Source organism: Camelina sativa, chromosome 15 (assembly GCF_030686135.1).
Source record: "Camelina sativa cultivar CO46 ecotype springtype chromosome 15, ASM3068613v1".
NCBI lineage: Eukaryota > Viridiplantae > Streptophyta > Magnoliopsida > Brassicales > Brassicaceae > Camelina > Camelina sativa.
The window spans coordinates 16,453,574-16,475,632 of record NC_141894.1 but is presented as its reverse complement, the minus strand read 5'-3'; the positions used below and the strand labels follow the sequence as shown (position 1 = coordinate 16,475,632).

The following is a 22,059-nucleotide window of genomic DNA, read 5'->3' as shown; positions in this document are numbered from 1 at the left end:
TGACTAAGATTCTTGAGGATCTTCAGCCTAACATGACTTTAGAGGCGAGACCAGTGAGGGTGCTCGAGAGGAGAGTCAAGGAAGTTCGGAAGAAGAAGATTCCTTTGATGAGAGTCCTGTGGGACTGTGACGGAGTAGAGGAGCAGACTTGGGAGCCCGAGGCGAGGATGAAGGCAAGGTTTAAGAAGTGGTTTGAGAAGCAGACCGTGACTTGAGCTTGTCTAGCCGGGTCCGAGTTGTGGTCTGTGGCTGGAGCGGGTACGGAGTATTCCAGCCCATCTCTCTTGATATTTGGTCACTTAGGGGTGGTTGGTTGTGCGACTAAGTATCAAGATGAGGTGGTGCTCGGGATGCGGGTTGTTGGCTCCGGTTGTTGTATTTTTGCTTTTTCTGATGTAATTTCGTTGAGATTGTAACGATTATGATATTTTTGAGATTAATAAGATGAGTATTTTTCTTTATGTTTGACTGTTGTTGTCATGGGAAAAGAGAAATAGCTCGGGTTTCTATTTTTGGAAAGTTTCCATAAATAGAAAGTTTCCACAAAAGGAAGGTTTCCATAAATAGAAAGTTTCTAAAAAGGGAAAGTTTTGTGGAAATGTTGAGGTAGATCTAGCCGGGAGATACTCGTTGGCATCAGTGTTTGTTTTTGCTCAAGGCCGTGCGGGCCTAACTCACGTGATACCGATAGCTCGATGGACTTTGTGGCCAGAGAGTGGGAGTGGTATGTTGCTTCGGATGACAATCCGAGAGCGCACTTGAGGGTGACGACCCAAGAGCGGGATATGTGAGGCTCCCTGGATACCATAGCTGTTAGCCATGGCTCGGCAGTGAGCCGGTATGTCTCGAGGGTTGCGACCCGAGAGCGGGGGGAGTGGGCGTGTGAGACTCCCTGGATACCGTAGCTGTAGGCTGTGGCCTGGCAGTGAGCCGGTATGACTCGAAGGTTGCGACCTGAGAGCGGGGGGAGTGTGTGTGTGAGTGACTTCCTGGATGCCGTAGCTTAAGGCGGTTGGCCTGATAGCGAGCCGGCATGATTCGTTGGTTGCGACCACGGACGGGGGAAGCACTGAGTTGTGAGCAAATAGTGTTTATGATGCGAGTATATTGGCTAGAGGGAGACCTCGAGGGTCAGTCGGAGGTGTGCGGGCTGTTGCGACAGTGGCACGGGAAACCTTGGCTGATGGTGTTTAGTCCAGTCTGGGGACGTGCGGGCCGTGTTGACGGTGGCACGGAGGTCCTTGGCAGTTGGTCGGTATTGCGGGATTCGGGGACGAATCCATATTGGTGGGGGAGAATTGTAACATCCGCGAACCGGATTTTGTGATTTTTAAAGGAGTGTCGATCGACACCCTAGTGGCATCGATCGACACCACTAATTTCTGGGTTCGGCCGGTTTGATTAATTGCTGAATTGGTTCGGTTTGGTTCAATTAAATCCCTAAATCGTGTTATAAGCGTCTAAGGACGAGTTTGAGGGTTTTGGAGAGTTCTTTTGGTCGCCGCTTAGTGAGAAAAAGAGAGAGACAGAGAGAAAACGTTCTTGAGATTTTCTGGGCTTGTTCTTGGAGATTTTGGAGAGATCTGAGGCAGTAGAAGTGTTAGCTGTTGCTGGAAACGAAGGGGGAGCTTCTGGGGGTGTTGTTTTCCACGTTCCTCAATTCAATCTTCCTGTTCTTGAGGTGAGTGCTTGACCATGGTTGATCTAAGCATGAGATCTTCTTTGTTTTTGTGTGATTCCTTGTTATTTGTGGTGTTTGCTTGCTTGGGTACATTGTATTTGTGATTTCTAGTGAATTCCGAGATGGTTAGACGTGTTTGGAGTCGATTCTGTGTTGATTGGAATCGGAGTTCGTCGCTGAGTTTCGCGCAGATCGTGTCTGCAGAAGAGGCATCGATCGATACCACTTTTGTGGAGCATCGATCGGCACCGTTTCGAGTAGCATCGATCGGCACCATTCCGGCATCGGTCGACACCAGTTTCTGTAGCATCGGTCGACACCGATTGAGCATCGGTCGACACTAGTACCTGCCGAGTCTTATTTTCCTGGTTTGATATATTGATTGTGTTATTGTTGTTTGTTGACTTGGGAGTCTCATATGCTTGTGTGTATAACCCAGTAGATGGGAGGACGGCCTCACTAAGTATTTATGATAATACTTACGCATCTCAATTGTTGTTTGTGATGTGCAGGTAAAGGCAAAGTGTGATCGTGGAATCAAGGCGATGATGAAGGGATGTTCTAGAGGCTTGATTGATTGTGGTCTAGCTATTGTTAGGTTGCTAGATTAAGTCATTGGAACATTGTAGGATGTTAGCTTTTGGTTATTTCCTTGTTGGATTATGGTGTTATTGGTTATTGGATTATTTATGTTGGAATTTTATTGGATTAATGGAATTGTTTTATTTGGTTATCCGCGGTTATTGTTTGTTGTTAGGATGTTAGTGGGTATGGGACCACTAGTAATTTAAGGTATAAAAAAAAAACGGGAAAGGTTGTTTCAATTTTATGTAGTAAAAATATTAAAAATGAACTCTAATAAAGATTAATGTGTAGATATATACATATATTTAGATAATTTTATATAATTATTAATTTCTATTATTAATGGGACCATATATTTACAAAGGAGTTTCGAAAAAAATATTATTTTATTATATTATCGAATAGTGTCCAAAATTACACTAGTCCCAACTTGGGACCGGAGAAATTTATTAATTTATAGAGATTATTAATTTACCGAGTATTAATTTATAGAGATTCTACTGTATAATGCTCACTAGTTTTTTAAAAAACCTTTTCGAATTAACTTGGCTTAGGTCATCCCCAATGGGGGTTTTTAAGTGGGTATATAACTAAAAAGAAGGAAAAAATAAATCAGAAATATGAAAAAAAATATGAGGTCCTCCTATTTAGTATACTGGATAGAGAAGAAAAATTCTTGGGTTCACCCTTAGGGGTGAACCTCTTTTATTCATCCCCTCTTAATTAACTAATCAAAATATAACAAAACGTCATGTCATATCATATTTAATAAAATAAATCAAAATTAAAACAAAAAAAGATAAAACAAATTAAGAAAATAACTTCTGTAGATTTTTTAATAAGGAAATTATGTCGGTTTGGTTTATAAAGGAATGATTAGAGTGTAGTTTTTACAATTAAACAAAATTATATGTCAGTTTGGTTTTACAAAATAGTGATTAGGATTTAGCAGTGTTCTAAAACGCGGGCGCCTCGTACGTTTAGGCGGCGCCTATTCTCTACTCGGTGTACTAACGTTTCCAATACATCATATTCGGCTTATTCTGCGTTTTCTTATAAAGCGGGCACCTGGACACCGCATAGACCGCGTATACGAACACCGCCGAGACGTCCGTATATTTTCTTAAGTGGGCAAAACCCTAGTTTTGTAATACTTAATGAATACAATCCCAAAATCTATTATCGATATCTCTGTGGCTATACCTCTCATTTTCATAACTCTCTGTTTTCATAACTCTCTGTTATTCCATATTAAGTTTTGTCTCTCTCTAAAGGGTACAGATTTATTATTTAATTTCATTTGACTCTAAAGTGCTTTGAATATTTTAATCTTGATGGTTTTGTCTGATATACGTAGATTCACACAAAGAAGCGGAATCGACTTGATACAAGTCGATTAAATAATCTGGTTTTTGTCCAATTCAATACTAGAATTATGAACAAAAGAAAAAAGGTACAAAAGGAGAAGAATATTGATATATTAGTTGCTGATCACGCTATGTATGCTCAAGAATGGATTATTGAGGGTGAAAATGGAGAAGAGGACTTGGATGTGGATTTAGGACTTGGCAATGGCGAGAGAGCTGGAGAGGGAGCTGGAGAGACATCAATGGCGGGTAATGTGGGTGATGTTAGAGAATTGGATGATGAAGTTGTCATCTCTGATGATGATGAAGATGAAGAACATGTTGATATTGATTTCGAATCAGATGGAGATGAAGTTCAAGATATATACGGAGTATAAGAATCGGAAGAGAATCTAATATTAGAATCGGAAGAGAATCTGAATTTTGCACTTCTTCTTTCTTTCTTTACGGTTTAACTTTATATTTCTTTGAAATTGGTTTTGTATTTTTATTTTTAACTTGGATTTGTCTTAAATCAAGTTGTAGAACTGAAATATTTTTTCTGTTTGGCATTTGATTTTATTTATTTATTTACTGATAGTTATTTTATAATTTATATAATATATATATATATATATAATTTTATAGTATATATAAATATCCGCCTAAGCTCCGCCTAAACACCCGCGTATACAACTAGGCGCTAGGCGTTCATCTATCGCCTAGAGAGCGCCTAGCGCGTTTTAGAACACTGGGATTTAGACTTTACAATTAAACGAAATTATATGTCGATTTGGGTTTACAAAATAGTGGTTAGGGTTTAGATTTTATAATTAAACGAAATTATATGTCGGTTTGGGTTTACAAAAGAGTAGTTAGGGTTTAGGGTTTAGATTTTATAATTAAACAAAATTATATGTCGGTTTGGGTTTACAAAAGAGTGGTTAGAGTTTAGGGTTTAGATTTTACAATCAAAGAAATTTATATATCGGTTTGGGTTTATAAAATAGTGGTTAGGGCTTAGATTTTACAATTAAAGAAAATTATATGTCGGTTTGGGTTTATAAAAGAGTGGTTAGGGTTTAGATTTTACAATTAAACAAAATTGTATTTCAATTAAGGTTTATAAAAAAGTGGTTAGGGTTTAAATTGCATAATTAAACACAATTATATCTCGGTTTGGATTTATAAAAATGTAACTTGGATTTATATATTTTAAGTATAAAAACTATAATATAATGTTTATAATTAAAATTGAATTATATACAGATTTCTTTAATTAATAATTTGTTTCTTTAATTAAGAAGGGGGGAATAAGAGAGGTTCACTCCTAGGTAGCCCTGGGCGTTCGGTTTTATCGGTTTAATCGGGTCGGTTTATTCGGTTTTTCAATTTTTCGGTTCTCTGAAAATTCTACCGAATTAAACCGAATAAAAATTCAGTTCGGTTTATTCGGTAATCGGTTTATTCGGTTCGGTTATCTGCTTTTAAATCTATTCCGAAGTGAACCGATTCTTGATTTTTTTCGGTTTATTCGGTTAACCGAAAATAAATTTAGAAAGAAGATTCCGACGGTGACATGTTATGGCCGGCCGATCCCGCTACCTGTTACCAAGCAACCACATAGAACAACCTAAATAAATTGTAATAACAGCCTACTAAAGTTTAAGCAACTCTACATAAGATGCGTAAATAGAAAAAAGAGTAATTGGGGGTGAAAACTACATGTACTAAGATGGGAGACGTTGAATTTTCCTCTTCGTTGTGAGGATTAATAAAAGAAACAGAAGATGCAACAGAAGCAGAAGGAGATTCAGTAGAATATCAGAGTTTAGAGAGGTAGAATAAGAAGCAACAGCAACAGAAGGAGATTCACTAGAATATCAGAGTTTAGAGAGGTAGAAAAAGAAGCAGCGGCTGAGAGAGAGAAAAAAAAAAATGAAAAGAATATTTATTGATTTAGGGTTTTCTATTCTAACAGATCGTGGGCTGCAAAAAACATGGGCCTGCACATAAAATTTAACACATTTTATATTTAACATATATTTTATTTTAAGCCCAAAAGAGTCTAAATTTATTAAACGCATGTTGCCCTAGCGTTTCGTTTATTTTTTTTTTTAGTTCATCGTCTTTCTTCGAGCTATGTCCATGGCGGATCTTTAATATCCCAACTCATCCTCCATTCCTTGACCTTAGTTCATGAGGCTGCTTCGACGACAAGTGATAGTTAGGGGAGAACCGAAGAACCGTTCGGTTACCTGCCGCCGAACCGAACCGAATCGATAACCGAATTCTCAAAATAATTTCGCCGATCGGTTCAAGCCTCTTCTGACAATCGGTGCCGATAACCGAAATAGTTGGTTTTCTCGGTTCGATTTTCTCGGTTCTTACCGAATGCCCAGGCCTACTCCTAGGGGTGAAGTGAACAAGAGAGGTTCATTAGGATGAACCCAAAAATGGTCCATTTGAGAATAAGGTTCATTATTTTGTTGGCCAAAACAAAATAATAGAGATACAAGTCGACTGATTATTTTTCTTCTTCCTCTCCATCTCTCTGTCTCTTTCTCTCGATCGAAGTCGAACTGGCAATGGAAGAAGATGGAATCAAAGGAGATGGAATTAGAGGACAATCGGGTCAGAGGAGATGCGACGGAGATTGAATCGGCCGAGGCTAATCGGAGGGTTTTGAATCGAGTCCGAGATTGTATCGGAAGAGAACAAACCCTTATATAAAGATCTCTGTTTTTCAGACAGATCATCGGAACAAAATGTCATCGTCAGGATCCGACAAAGAGAGAGAGACTTTTGTGTATATGACTAAGCTCTCCGAGCAAGCTGAGCGATACGACGGTAACAGAATCTCTTTATTATGTTGATTTTAATTACATATATCTCTGGAAAAACTGAGGGTTTGATGTAATATTGTAATGTGCAGAGATGGTGGAGACGATGAAGAAAGTGGCGAGAGTGAACAGCGAGCTGACGGTGGAAGAGAGGAATCGGTTGTCGGTTGGTTACAAGAACGTGATCAGGGCGAGAAGAGCTTCGTGGAAGATAATGTCGTCAATCAAGCAGAATGAAGAGTGCAAAGGCAATGAATCGAATGTGAAACACATCAAGGGTTATCGCCAAAAGGTAGAAGACGAGCTCGCCAACATTTGTCAAGACATTCTCAAACCTCACTGATCAGCATCTCATCCCTTAGTGATTTAATGCACTGGTTACTAACTAGATGTTAGTTGAGATTGTGTTGCAGGTTTGAATCAGAGATTGTTTCAAAATTGAAACATGGATGATTCGGGTTTTCTGCATTTGTTTTGTCCCTCCATGCTTGCTGCTTCAGCTATTTACACAGTAAGATGCTCATTGAACAAGTCCCCAGCTTGGACTGATACATTGCAGTTCCACACCGGCTACACATAATCTGAGATTATGTAAGAAGAGAAAAGACTTTGAAATATCATCATCTGTTTTGTTTTGTCTCTTAACTGCAGAAATTTATGTTTGTTCTATAGGGACATCTGTTTTGTTTGGTCTCTTAACTGTTATATTTGTTCTTTGTTCTACATTGCAATCTCTCTTGAGCGCTGCTTCTGATTTGAAGAAGTCTGCTCTTCTTGGGTTTAGACAAAGGTAGTAGTGTTAGTGAACTCCTTTTGGTTTAAACTCTTGATCTTTTCTTCATGTATTTTGGTATGACATAAGTTACCTTCCTATGGTTTATCTTCAGCTACAGTCTTCAGAAACAACTTAACTGATCATGCCCTTTTAATAGCCGCAGATTTAATTTCAAAAAACTATTTTAAAAAAAAAAATAAGAGACTCAAAATTATATCCTACCATTAGAGGGGATAATTTTAATTAGGCTCTTATTTTATAAACAGTACATTATATATTGTTTAAAAATTCTAAAAGTACATAAGAGACTCAAATTTAAAACCAACTATTGAGGTTGCCTTAAGTTCACTGCTAACAATTCATAGCACTCTCTTATATATGTCTACTAGGGATCGGACACGCACATACGTGCGAGATTTTTTTCTAAATATATTTTTTCAAGATTTTGGATTTGCACTTACGTGTTTTGATTTATAACAGATGAGTCTTATAGTGGCTTCATATACTAAATTTAGTATAGTATTTATAATCCAAATTTGTATTGGTTTGATTTCAGTCCAGTTTGTGAATGTTTGAAATAAGAATAATTTCACATGAAACTTGGACTCACATAATGATGAATCAGGATGAGTTATGAACCAGATTGACCATTCTATCATACTTATAAACTATCAAACAAGATAAAAATCGTGAAAATGAATTAAAACATCGTGAACCCAAATAACCCAAACAGAGATATCAAAGGGATAAACCCCAACACGTTTTAAAATCTTTTGACCCTATAAAAACCCGTTCCACGAGATTTATAGGAGTAAATAGTTCCACGTACTTGAATTAAAGACATCATTATAATATCAATTTTTGTTCGGACCGTAAACCGTTTTCGATTAGTTACGATTATCTTTTAAAAAAAAACAAAGTACTCGAATGCTTTATACATTATTGTCTTTTATTATTTATATTGAACACTTTTATGCTAGATAAATTGAAAAAACAAACATATTACAGTTAGGAAAGACAAGCATTAACATCCCATCCCGTAACAATTTATTGAGAATAAAAGAATGCAATTAATTTTATGAAAAGTTTATTTGGCTAAAAGTAAAACAATATGGCTAGATATAATAATTAATTATAATAAGTTTTATACTATCTAATTTTATTTTAAACAATTATAATTTGAATTAGTTATTTAAAAATAAGGTAAACATCCCGTTTATAAAATAGTTATTAATTATAAAACTTTTTATTTTTCAGTTCTAATTAAAATGTAACATATTTTAGTCTACTACTTTTTTGGGATAAGAATATATAGTTTAGATTAGAATATTCTAGTAAAATTTTAATACATTTAAAATAGAGTAGTTTTTATGGATATTCCGATTTTGGTAGAAATACTTAAAACTATTTGAAATAATAGCAATCATGGTTGTGTAAATGACTAAATCTAATAAATGTTTGTTTTAAAAGAAAAAAATGGATTTGAAAAAGAAATGTTTAGCATATTCGTGTTAATCAATATTTCCTCATTTTAATAAATTTTCTTTTTACAGAAATTTACTAATCAAAATTGATTTAATACCAATAAATTGTTAAACTAGTCAAAATTGATTTCATATTAAATATCTAGGAAACTTTCTCTAAAAAAATACCAGACAATAATTCAACTTTCTTGATCTACAAATTCCTCCAACATCAAATGATTTCAACAACGATAATTTGTTTATTGAATTGACATTTTTGTAAAGTCACTACAAAAAAGCACGCGATTTGCGATGGCAAGATTTGTCGCTCTTCCCTCGCAAACTGGTGTTAGCGACGGATTTGCGAGGATCGTCAATTCCTCGCTAATCGTGTGTCGCAAATTAATACACGTAGCACTTTCCTCGCAAATTTTGCGATGAATATATGTCCGTCGCAAAACACTCGCAAATTGCGATGAACAACATTCCTCGCATTTCTCTTGCAATATATGTCCGTCGCAAAGCACTCGCAATTTGCGATGAACAACAATCCTCGCTTTCCTCTTGCAAAATATGTCGACGTAAATCCCTCGCAGATTTGTTAGAACTTTGCGACGTTGTTTCCGTCGCAAAGTATTAATAAGATTATAAACCCAGATATGTGTTTCGTCGCAAAATCCGTAGCAAATTAGTAATCATCGCAAATCTGTAGCATAAATTTGCTACGGAATTAAGAATTTTTTTATTTTGATATTTATATTTTTGATTTTCAAATTTATATATTTATATCTTTATATTTTCACAATATTTTATAAGAAATAGAAATTATAATCAAAATATAAAATAAAATTCAAACATACATATTAACCGAAACAAATTTTTGTTTCTAAACAAAAATTTAAGAAACAAAAAATTGTCTTAACAACAACCATGTCCAAAAAACAAAATCAACATTAGAACTTAATATCAAATTGTCTTAAAAAGAGGGTAATAGAGAGGGAACCCCGGTTCCGGTTCATGTATATGTGCCAGTGGTTGTGCTTGTGCCTATGCATGTGCTTGTGCATGTGCCTGTGCCGGAGTCAACAAGCCTGCTTCCAAACTTAGCAGCAAACTCAGGATCCTTCCCGGCAAGGTAGTCAAAATATGCATCATAGCTATGCATCTTTTGTGCACTGTCTTGAATTTGAGTGGCTTGGGTTGCGAGAGTAGTGGCTTGGGTTGCGAGAGTAGCTTCAGCGGCAGCAAGCTTCTGAGCAAGAACAATCGGATCCTCAGTAGGCGGAAGCGATGGTCCAAAATGGGCTGAAGATGCTTCATGTTGCAGAGAACCAACTCCATAAAGTCTATTTTTCTTCCTCGGAGCAACCTACGATCAATACAATCAAACAATTACTTTCATATTCATTTGAAAGAACCAACAAGTGATATACAAGATTCGGATCCTAGAACAGACACAACAACACAAATGTAGCATATCCTAATCTTATGACAAACTATCAAGACCAATCTTAGCATACCATATGACAAACTAAAAACAACAACACAAACTAACACAAACTCATACAAGACAAACTTTAGAGTTTTCAAAAGCACACAAGAAATATGTTCAACATCCAACAAAAACTCCAAACAATAAGGCAACATCCAACATCCAACATAAAATAGAAGTTTATCTCGGCATAAATTTTGTTCTTGGCATGAACAGACAACCCACCAGAAGCAGAACTCTCCGTGTTATCCCCTGAACAGAGCTGAGACTGAACCTCTTGTATCTTTGATGACACTTCATTGAAGATGGACTCTGACTTTCCATCGACAAAACTCCCATCGGGTTTTTTGTGAGTGTCTTCTAGGACACGTAGACAATCCGGAGTGCTTTCACCAGTCACCTCAGACTAACACAAAGTAAAACAAAAGACAAAGGTCATTAGTAAGAAAAAGACAAGAAGTAACAGAGAATTTAGAAACTTGTAACTTTTAAGAATTAACAGACAAGAAGTAACTTGTAACTTGTAAGAATTTAGAAACTTACAAGTTTTCTGGCACGAGCTTTAAAAGAGGTCTGGCCTGAGTGGTGTTTATGTATGCCAGTGCCATCAGGATCATGATATCGAGCATTACGACCGTTGATACTCTTTTTCTGATTTGGGATCACGCCAATACTTAACTAGTCCCATACTTGAGGATCAATCCATCGCGGCCTTGCATCATCACCATTCTCTCTCCACTTTCCCTTCCACCGGCACACTTGATCACACATCCGCTCCTTCAACTTCTTGTCAAACTCATGTTTAACTCTACCGTTTATAGAACGGTCCCAGTTATATGTTTGCTTGTAAAAAATAAAACAAAATATTTTAGTATTGATCCAAGCTACATAAGTTATATATCAACGATTAAACTAAACTACATATGCACGATTCCTCTAAACTAAACTATTACTTACCGCAAAAGTTTCATACCAACGATCTACGACCGCCTGTGGCGTCTGTGACCAATTAGCATGAGGCTCTTTGAAATCTCTTTCAAAGATGCTGCGGACAGTGGCTGCAACCTTCCCATCATCACAAACCTAGGGATAACATAATTGTTTTGATGTAATTATTGATCCTAAAATTAAAAATGCAAATTTAAAATAGAAATAAGTTAAATCATTCTCTTACCAGAGAGTTCCTGGGGGACGGTTTGGATCTAATCGTGTTAGATTTTGACGGCCAGGACTCTCGAGTAACTCCTTCAACGTCATACTATTTAAACGTTGAGGCAAAGATGTAGGAGTGGCTGGAGATGTAGGTGTGGCTGCATCGGGACCAATCGATTGAGATGCAGCAGCGGTTGGAGGCGTACGAATGGGTGGAGATGAAGCAGGTGCCGGAGGCCTATGCTGTGAGGTTGCATGTCAAGAACCTTGGACCCCCGATGACGACCCTCGAGAACCACCACTGCATGGACTTGGAGCATTAGTCTACGAGAGGAATCGTGTGTAGTCGTTCCCAGAAAACATCTACAAAAAAAAAATAAGTATGAGATCAAGTTCGAATAAATTAGGGTTCTAAATCGGAAAACCCTAAAAACCCTAAAATTAAAATCCTAAAATCGAATTGAAATCCCTAAAATCGAATTGAAATCCCTAAACCCTACAATCGAAATAAAAATCAAAATCGAATAAGAACCCTAAAATTGAAATAAACCCTAAAATCAAAAACCTTTGTCTCGCAAAGCTAAACCCTAAATCAAAATCGAAACTCTAAACTGTAAAAAAAGAAACCTAAACAGATCAAATAAGAACCCTAAACATGAAATTGAACGACAGAAGAAGAGAGAGGAGGAGGAGATTAGACGGAGAAAAGAGAGGATGACGAGGAGTTTCTAGGGTCGGGGAAGAGAGGATGAGGACGAGTAGACTAACTGGATAAGGGAGAGGTGGAGGAGTCGAAAACCAGAGAAGAAAGAAATCGGAAGAAGAAGAAGAAGACTTAGGGTTTGTCGGCTGTGAAGTGTTGGGTTTGAGCTTCGCTCAAACTAGGTTTTACGTTTATATAGAAAAACGCTGCGTCGCAAGTCCCTCACAAATTTTGCTAGGGATTAGCTAGGATCCCTCGCAAATCCCTAGCAAACGTATTAAAAATATTAAAAATATGTAATTATGTAATTTATATAACAATTATATGAGAATATTGAGAATTATATGAGGGAATTATAAGAATTATATGAGGGAATTATATGAGAATAAGTGTTTAGGTTCAAGGGTTTAAGTTGCGAGGGAATTGCTATGACTTGAGAAATTTTCGATGGATTTGCGAGGAATTTGCTATTCAACTAGTAAAACCCTTTCAAATTTGTCGCAAACCTTGAATATCTAATTTATAAAAACCATCAAAAATGATTTTAAAAAATTATTCAAATAAACTTTCAAGTATATTATAAGGTCTAATAGGCTCATTATTCTCTTTTCTATCATCAAACATTTTAAAATTGTCCAATTTTGCATCTTCCTCTAATCATTAACTATCTTCTAACTATCTTCCTATATGTTCATTACATTGAGACATATATTTGACAAATATTCCAAAAAATTGTCCAATTCTCCAAATATTTTGTGTTGCACTGCCCTATCGTTGATTATAAGTATTGGATTCATCTTTTTAATCATTAATATTAATGTAATTAGTCTTAAGGGTTTAGGTTAAACGGTTTAAATTGCGAGGGAATTGCTATGACTTGAGAAATTTTCGATGGATTTGCGAGGAATTTGCTATTCAACTAGCAAAACCCTCGCAAATTTGTCGCAAACCTTGAATATCTAATTTATAAAAACCATCAAAAATGATTTAAAAAATTATTCAAATAAACTTTCAAGTATATTACAAGGTCCAATAGGCTCATTGTTCTCTTTTCTATCATCAAACATTTTAAAATTGTCCAATTTTGCATCTTATTCTAATCATTAACTATCTTCTAACTATCTTCCTATATGTTCATTACATTGAGACATATATTTGACAAATATTCCAAAAAATTGTCCAATTCTCCAAATATTTTGTGTTGCACTGCCCTATCCTTGATTATAAGTCTTCGATTCATCTTTTTAATCATTAATATTAATGTAATTAGTCTTAAGGGTTTAGGTTCAAGGGTTTAAATTGCGAGGGAATTGCTATGACTTGAGAAATTTTCGATGGATTTGCGAGGAATTTGCTATTCAACTAGTAAAACCCTTTCAAATTTGTCGCAAACCTTGAATATCTAATTTATAAAAACCATCAAAAATGATTTTAAAAAATTATTCAAATAAACTTTCAAGTATATTATAATGTCCAATAGGCTCATTATTCTCTTTTCTATCATCAAACATTTTAAAATTGTCCAATTTTGCATCTTCCTCTAATCATTAACTATCTTCTAACTATCTTCCTATATGTTCATTACATTGAGACATATATTTGACAAATATTCCAAAAAATTGTCCAATTCTCCAAATGTGTTGCTTTCCCTATCCTTGATTATAAGTCTTGGATTCATCTTTTTAATCATTAATAGTAATGTATTTCAGAATAATTCATCTTATATATGAAAACATTGAAATGTATTTGAGAATAATTATATTAATTTTGTAATATTTATAAAAAATTAGTTTCCTAATTTTGCAATTGATTTGCTATGGCTATCACAATTTACTCGCATGTCCGTAGCAAATTTGCTATGGATTCTGTTTTCGCAAATGCCTCGCAATTTTGCGAGTGATTTGCGAGGAATGTGACCTTTTCTGCAAATTTGTCGTAAATGCCTCGCAATTGAGCAGCGGATTTGCGACGACTGTCTTCCTCAAAACTTTGCGAAGGAGTTGCTAGGTATTTTTATTTTCTCGTACATCCGTCGCAAATCCACCGCAAATTTGCGAGAGCTATCCTCCGTCGCAACTCATCCTCGCAAAAGGCGTGTTTTCTTGTAGTGAGTGAGCTATATTTCCATTTCTTATCTTTCCCTAATGAAATATTTTTGTAAAATCACAGTTGAGAGCTTCCCTCACTTTTCACTCTCCAGAAGATTGATTCAGCATGGTTCTAGTTTGAACTGCTCATCAATACTTTTTTTGGAACTCTGGAGTTGTCTGCTAATATCTGCCAATAAAAATTCAATTTAAAACGTATAAGAGAATAATAAAATAACATGAATTAGGTCATATTGAGTAAAAATTTATACATGATTGGCATAATATGTTGGAAAAAAATGAAATTCTTTTTTTTTCCAACATGATTTATCATACACATAATTAGAGTTTATTTTTAAATGACTTAGATGAAATATAAATAGATCTTTACCACTTGTTGATTCTTTGGAGATCCTGGATTTGGGAATGCTGATTACAAACTTATCAATTGCTCTTGATAATATCTTCATCTTTTCGTACCTGACATACCACAGACTTAATATAATTTGATATATTAATTTACACTCCACAAAAATTATGTAATAAGCTTACCTTTGTTTAAACTTGTAACTTGTTCGGTCAGATAAAACTTGAGAACACCTTCTCCGTTGATAATATTGAATCTAAATAAAGAAAAACAGAAGCCGCTAAATATATAATGTATGTAAGAAGAAAAAATGAATAAGAATTATGCTAGACATTTGTTTTTATAAGTTTACAAAAATACTATTTTTCTAAAAGTTTATATTCCCAAAACATTTGCAGTTTCACTACAAATACTGCAGTATATGACTGTGAGGTATGAAGAAATTTTTAATCTTGAAATTGACTTTTTCCAGCATTTTCAATTTTATATCAAGGTCTGCTTTTCTTTGGAAGAAGTATTGTGGGTTGTTCTAAATTTCTAATAGTACTTTACTTTTATAGTCATTACTATCTTGTTACGCTTAAGTTGGATTAATTATAATTTTCCTAAAATCATGGCTGAATATTTTCTAATATCACGATTTTTAAGCATTATATTAATTTTTCAGTTTCAATTAGTATTAATTTCTCTACACCTATAAATACATGATTTTATTATGGCATTATATTAACTACGATTATTTTCATAGTTAATGATATATAGAATTTAGGAAAAAATCAATAAATTTGTTAATAGGTTTAATTTGTATGAAATATTTACTATACTCTTTTGACTTAGTCGTTTTAGAAAGTACTAAATATATCGGATAAAGATGTTTTTTTTTTTTTTAATTATGCAAATAATTGGGTCTGTTTGGTAATATGGATATATGTTATGTTTTATTTATTTTTTATCCCTAAGTATGCTCCTCGATTAATAGTATAGATAGATGTTTGATATTGTTGTGCATATACATTCTATATGTAACAATACACATTCTTAAAATGTAACAACTATTGAGGCGTATAACTTGGATATATGCACGATCAGTTCAGTTCTAATTTAAAAATAATACTCTTTTTTTTTTTTTGTAAATTTCGAAAAGCAGAACATAGTATATATTTGTTATTCAATCAAAATCGTAGCTCTGTAAAATAAACATAAGGAAACCAAGGCCGTTAACAAATACAATATACACGGAAGAAGAAAGAAAGAGAAGAAAAGTGGAACATCATAAAGCAAATGATTGATGGCATATAATTCAACAACAAGAAAATGATACGATTATAATTATCAAATCATCACTTTTTCTTATTTAGCTTTTGGTTTTTCTTCTGGGACACTGTGCTTTGACAAGACAAAAAGCTATGTTAGGAAGTGATTCTTGTCTAATAATTTTGCTTCTTCTCTTCTACAGTCCCATGTCGTTCAACCCAACGAAAGAAAAAGCTGATCCACATTTTTTTGGATATATTCTTTTATAGTGAAAAAAAAGTAGAAAAAAAAAACAAAACAATTCAGGTAAAAAATAAATGGGGCTTCACACTTCTGTGTCGAATCGTACAGCGTATTACCGGTTGGTATGTATGAATATATCGGAGGGTCCATATAGTAACATGAATTATTGTTATTATTTAAAGATTATTATCACTTTTTCCGGTAGAAAAGAAAACTACTTTAGATAATTGATATCGGATATAGCTGTTTTGCATTTTCTTTTCAAGATTTATATTCAGAAAGGAGACAGTTTTGTCCGGAAAAAACGAGATCCAACAATTATTTGGGAAATCCCTCGAGATCTTCAATGTCATTCACTTAGTGTTACAAATAGGGTCTTTTGGTCAATGGTCCAAGTTTTATACTAATGATTTAACTATCATCAGATAAATCTAATAACCAAGGATTCTATATGCACCAAATGCTTTTGCGAAGGAAATATATTAGAGGTGGCTACATACACACAAGTGAACCATTTAGAGTATATCTCTTCTTTACAACTCTAACTTCAACTTAAAAGATGGAGGAAGCAATATTAAAACGAACTAAAGATTTAAAAAGGAAATGGAAGGGTACCAAATTGATCGATCCAAAGATATATATACCAAATCCATGATAATTCATAGCCAAAAAAAAAAAAAAACAAAATCCATAATAATTAAGCTTCTCTCTAATCTTCATCGATCTGAAGCTTCCCCAATATACATATAATATTGATCTATAATAACTTATCCTTCAAACTCACCGGTAAAACCAGATGTGCCAACTCACCTAGTTGGAAATAGGGTTTGGACCACTAGGAACCTCATGAGCATCATTTCCAAACTCTCTCCTTCTAGAAGTGCGGCTGTGTCGTGTGCGAGCGTTTGGATGTAGATCCATTGTTACTGAAGCTGAAACCGAAGGTTCAAGGAGAACCCTCTTAAAAGGAGCAACCGTAGATGTGACCTGAGGACGAGTCATGGGGATTGTAAGGCTAATGAAGAGAAGGAAAGATAAGAAGATGAGGAGAAGGGGAAGAGCACGAGCATGTGATGATTTGGTATTGGTTTGGTCAATTGATGTTGCCATGCAATTTAGAAAAAGAAACCACCCCCCCAAGATCCCAAGAGGGTTCAATATCCATTAACCAGCCACGAACAACTTGAGAGCTGGTCAGAGCCGCGAGATAAGTAAAACAAAAAACGAAGAAAGAATAAGATGAAACAAAAGAGAGAGAGGTCTAGTAATTAACTAAGAAGAGGAATGAGCTTGAGATAAAGAGAACAAAGAAAAAGGAGAAGAGAGAGAGAGAGAGAGAGAGGTTTTCAAATTTTCACACTCGTGAATATTTGATTGATAAAGTAAACCAAACAACGTATGCTAAATTAAAGATGTATGCAGAATAGTCACAAGTTATATAATTTACCAAAAGCACCCTGCAAGCATGATATCGCCTGGAGTGAATGGACATATATGGTGAATTCAGACTAGGGTTTGAACAACGCGAGACAAAACATTTTCCTAATTTTCTTTGGGATGGATATTACTGTTTAGCCCCTGAAAAGACATAGAATTGTCGGTAGGCCTGCCACTGTGGAACGAGCAATCTCAACGAAAAGGACAAAGCGTGTAGTGGTAATTGGGTCATTATGCGCGAATCTTAAAAAGCTTAGACAAAAAGCAAAGGTGATAAAATAAAAATCAAAGGAGAGGAGGTGGAAGAAAGCAGGGTTCTTGCTTTCTTTTCTCTTCTTTTAATTTTACATTTCTTTTCATATTCTCTTTTTCCAAGAAAAATATTTCTTTGACTAACGTGACAAACACCAATTGTATATCAACGTGTATCAAATACTAGTCAAAGTAGACAAATTATTGTTTATAATTAAACTACGCTTATCTTTTCATTAGGGATGAAAGTCAAATTATACCCCGTTTGTTAATACTATGATATGATATACCCGAAATGTGATGAATGATATACATCAGAAGGGAATTGCTATACAGACTTCGGGTATGTCTTATCAAAACCACCGAATTAGAACATAATGAATTGACACAATTTGAAAAAATGAGGACAGTAATACAGGAGAATAAAACAGTATTTGGTTTAAAAGTTTTTATAAAAAACATTAAATTGAAATATGTAAATTGATAGTATGTGGTAGATATCACAATTTTTCTAATGGACAATAGAATAAAAAGAATCGGATCCTTAATTAACCCAATGCATTTTTTTGTTGCATGATGTCAATGATACATAAATACATGTATGCTGTTTAACTGTTAAAGAATCATATATACATAGATGTCTACTTTGGTACATTTTGGTAAAAGTTTATTTTTATACATTAGCTTAAAACAAATAATAGGATTGATTGAATAAGAGTAAGCGTCTAAAACAAAAAAGGGCGGTGATGACGGCCATTAGTGTATGGAAGAAGCAATCATCTGGTGATGTCTTTCGTGCTATATTTTTTTTTTCAAACATGTCTTTCGTGCTATATCTATCACTAAAATGTTACGAAGATATAATAATATTCGATTTGGTAGACAGTGGAACAATAAACAATACTATTCGAGTATGGGAGAGAGACTGTGCATGTCTCCGTTACGTGGATTGCATGGGTCCCTTCACTTTCTCGGAATGATACCAACGAGAACGATTGTACGTCGTGGTCATTTTCGTCATTTTAGGCTTCTTCTTTATGTTTTCTTTATTTCATACTGCATTGTTTGTTGCTATGCCATTCACATTGACAACAACTGACAAGATTCCAATTACACGGCACACATAAGGTTAACCTCCGATTATACCTATATTTGTAGATAAGTATGTACTTTTTTTTTTTCAACAGATAAGTATGTACTTATAAATTTACAGATTTTATAATAGTAAACATAAGTTATTATGAATGTAATTAAGTATAAATATTGGTGAAAAGTTTTATATCCTATAGAAAAGGTGGAATGTTGAAAACATATAAAAGACGAAATCGTTTGATTATATAAAGGTAGCAATATAATTAAGTTATTGACTTATTGTGCACGCATAAATATTACTATAGTCTCGGCACAAATTTGTATTTATAATATTTATGATGTGAGTACATGTACATTATCTAGTTATATACTCCTTCTACATGTGCAAATTTGTTTATGAGCTTAAAGTTGTTAATTTATACAAATTTTTAATCTACGTGAAACTCTAAAAAAAAAACGAAGCGAGTATTGACTTTCGTGACAAAAGAATATATATTTAGAAATTTAACAAAATTACAAAGATAAAACTTAGGTCCACGAACATATATGAGAGTAATTCTGAACCGTTGATGAAACAAAGTTTGATGTACTAGAAACAATTAACTCATGCATGCACCTCATATATTATTTGTGCTTGACTCAAGGCTTTTTAGAAGTCTCTGCACATGCTCGTTCCAGTAAAATTATCTCACCATTTGTCCCTATTTTTCATAGACAATAATTTGGTAGTCTATATATAAAACTAGATATGTTCTCTAGGTTATTCCATGATAAATTTGTAGTTCCAAACTTTCGTTAGTGTAATATGTCATCATAATTAGAAAAACTGTTATGGATGACGATAGATATATCTTTTCACTAATAGTTGTATAGTTAAAATCAAAACATAGATATATCATATATTTATGCAAGCGTGCACGTATGTAAAGATTGTTTTAAGAAGGCCACCACCAAATGGGTGATATCGATAAGTCATATTTTGCTTCAACATTTAGCGAAAGGCATGAAGAGCTAAAAGATTGGTCCTATCGTGATCTCCCATTTTTAGACAAACTTTTTTATCTTTCCTTCTTTTTTTTTTTTAAGAACTTTTTTTTTTTACTTTCACCTCGGAAGCTTTACGTCTATTTATTTCCACCATGTATCTTCCATTTTTTTAAAAATGATTTTTTTTTCCTGTCCACCAATTTTCGTTACAGTCAAATCACACTTTAAAAGTTGTTTGATTTGGCTCTTTGAAAAAACCGTCTACACTAGAAAATCATCAGATGACTCGCCACAAGATATATATTTCAACTACATATTACTTACAGAATTAAATTTAAGGTTATTTTGTTATTTTTTCTTAGTTAATTGAAATTAGAAGCAAAGATAAAGTTTTCTCTACGTAAAAGGACATATTTTCGTCGTGAACAAAAGGACATAATTTATATGATTTGTAGTGTAGCTTTCACAGTCAATTTGAAAAATGTTAGGGAAAATATGGGGTCCCGTAGGCTTCCACTACACTCCAACCAAACCAAACCAAAACAGTTTTATCGCAATTATTTTACAATGATGGCATGTGATGTGAAACAGAAAAGTACAGTAAAACCTCTATAAATTAATAAAGTCGGGACCATAAAATTTTATTAATTTATAGAGGTTTTAATTTATCGATAAATTAATAATTATTAATTTATAGAGAGACTTTCCTAATTTGGTAAAAAAAATATTAAAATAAGATTTAATCTTTATAACTAATATTTTTATAAAGTCAATTACAATGAAAATAACAATTATCATGTTTTCAAGATAGCACTCAAAGATTTTTATATAGTAAAAATATTAAAAATGAACTCTAATAAAAATTAATGTGTAGATATATACATATATTTAGATAATTTTATATAATTATTAATTTATATTATTGATGGGACTATATATTTACAAAGGAGTTTCAAAAAAATTATTATTTTATTATATTATCGAATAGTGTCCAAAATTACACTAGTCTCAACTTGGGACCAAAGAAATTTATTAATTTATAGAGATTATTAATTTACCGAGTATTAATTTATAGAGGTTCTACTGTAAGATGTTTTATGAAATTTTGAACTTAACATAAAATGAGAAGATTTTGCAACGATATGTTTTCTCTAGATTATGGAGTATTGGCTTTATTCTTGACAATGATGCTTCATCAGAAAATTTAAAAAAATGAAAAAAAAAACTTAGCTGTATATAGATAATAATGTTGGCTTTGAAGTAACATAAAACTTATAAACCATTTCTTATGAAGTAACTTGAATATTCAATCATTTATATAAGAAGACTATATGAAAGAAACAAAACGTCCATGGTTATTATTTTTAACTTTTTTTTAATTTCTTGTATACCCCCTCAGACTCGAAACCATAACGAGTTATATGGTCTCATCACGAAATTTGGTATCATGCGAAAATGGATGAATGAGAAATTGAAAAGATAGACAACTTTTTCACCCCCTTTGATGCTTTATCTTTGTGTAAAGCTTTGCATGATTGGTTAGTCTTATATGAAGTTTTTCAATTAAAGTATATATATACTAAGATTTAACCCGTGATTTTTTTTTAAAAAACATATAGTGATGTTAGATTTTTAGGCTTTCTACTTTATTATGAAAGTTGTATAATTTGAATTTCTAATATTTTTATATTTGTCCCCAAGTTATATGTATAACTTGGTAATTTAATATTTGCGTTTACACATTTAGAGCTAGAAGTGTCAAAAGAGATTAAAACTATCATCTAACTCATCTTACATAGAATTAATGTTAATTCTAACATATTCCACCATATCATCGGTGAAATCTTAAAGTTTGTTTTATCAAGATAAACTTTTTCATCACAACTAAATCTATTTTTTATATAAAATTTGAATTTTAATATTAGTATTATTTTAATTTAGTAAAATATATTTTACAACCAATCATTTTATTAAAATATCTTATTTGTTTTTTTACATATCTTGTTTTTTTAAACAACTAAAAAGTCTTCATTGTTGTTTGTTTTCTCTTATTTATTCTTGGTTAGAATCTCTCAATTTTGTTTGTTTCTCTTATTATGAAAGGTTATTAATTTATTATTAGTCCAATTTATGAACAGTCCAGGATTAGGATAATTATTTGTGAAGTTGTAGAATTTTCACCCACATGATGTTGTTATTTCTTTTTACCAAGACCCAAGATGAGCTGAAGTTTCATCACTCTTTTCAAAATTGACATGATATAAGTTTAGCCATATATGTTGTATCAATTCTCTTGAGCT

At 33.5% G+C, this 22,059-nt stretch overlaps 2 protein-coding genes across 3 annotated transcripts; one reads left to right on the top strand and one right to left on the bottom strand.

Moving 5' to 3' along the window:
* The first annotated feature begins 6,048 nt into the window (after window positions 1-6,048).
* LOC104747040 (14-3-3-like protein GF14 iota) lies at window positions 6,049-7,341 on the top strand. Of its 2 annotated transcripts, XM_010468609.3 has the most exons (3): window positions 6,049-6,462; window positions 6,548-6,747; window positions 6,869-7,341. In XM_010468609.3, the coding sequence occupies exons 1-3, from the start codon at window positions 6,381-6,383 to the stop codon at window positions 6,872-6,874; spliced, it is 288 nt and encodes a 95-aa protein (XP_010466911.1). In that variant the 5' UTR covers window positions 6,049-6,380; the 3' UTR covers window positions 6,875-7,341. The 2 variants fall into 2 exon arrangements, with proteins under 2 accessions (XP_010466911.1, XP_010466910.1); XM_010468608.3 differs by having other exon boundaries at window positions 6,054-6,462; window positions 6,548-7,341.
* Window positions 7,342-16,455: 9,114 nt separating this feature from the next.
* On the bottom strand, window positions 16,456-17,424 carry LOC104747038 (CLAVATA3/ESR (CLE)-related protein 41-like). Its single transcript, XM_010468606.3, has one exon. It carries the CDS (start codon window positions 17,099-17,101, stop codon window positions 16,802-16,804), a length of 300 nt encoding a protein of 99 aa, XP_010466908.1. The 5' UTR covers window positions 17,102-17,424; the 3' UTR covers window positions 16,456-16,801.
* Window positions 17,425-22,059: the final 4,635 nt, after the last annotated feature.

What these genes read in the sequence shown, in the direction of transcription:
- LOC104747040 (XM_010468608.3), top strand. Translation starts at nt 6,381, where the DNA reads ATGTCATCGTCAGGATCCGACAAAGAGAGAGAGACTTTTGTGTATATG. An exon ending in GCAAGCTGAGCGATACGACG is followed by an intron (nt 6,463 to 6,547) that starts GTAACAGAATCT and finishes TGTAATGTGCAG; the next exon opens with AGATGGTGGAGACGATGAAG.
- LOC104747038 (XM_010468606.3), bottom strand. Translation starts at nt 17,101, where the DNA reads ATGGCAACATCAATTGACCAAACCAATACCAAATCATCACATGCTCGT.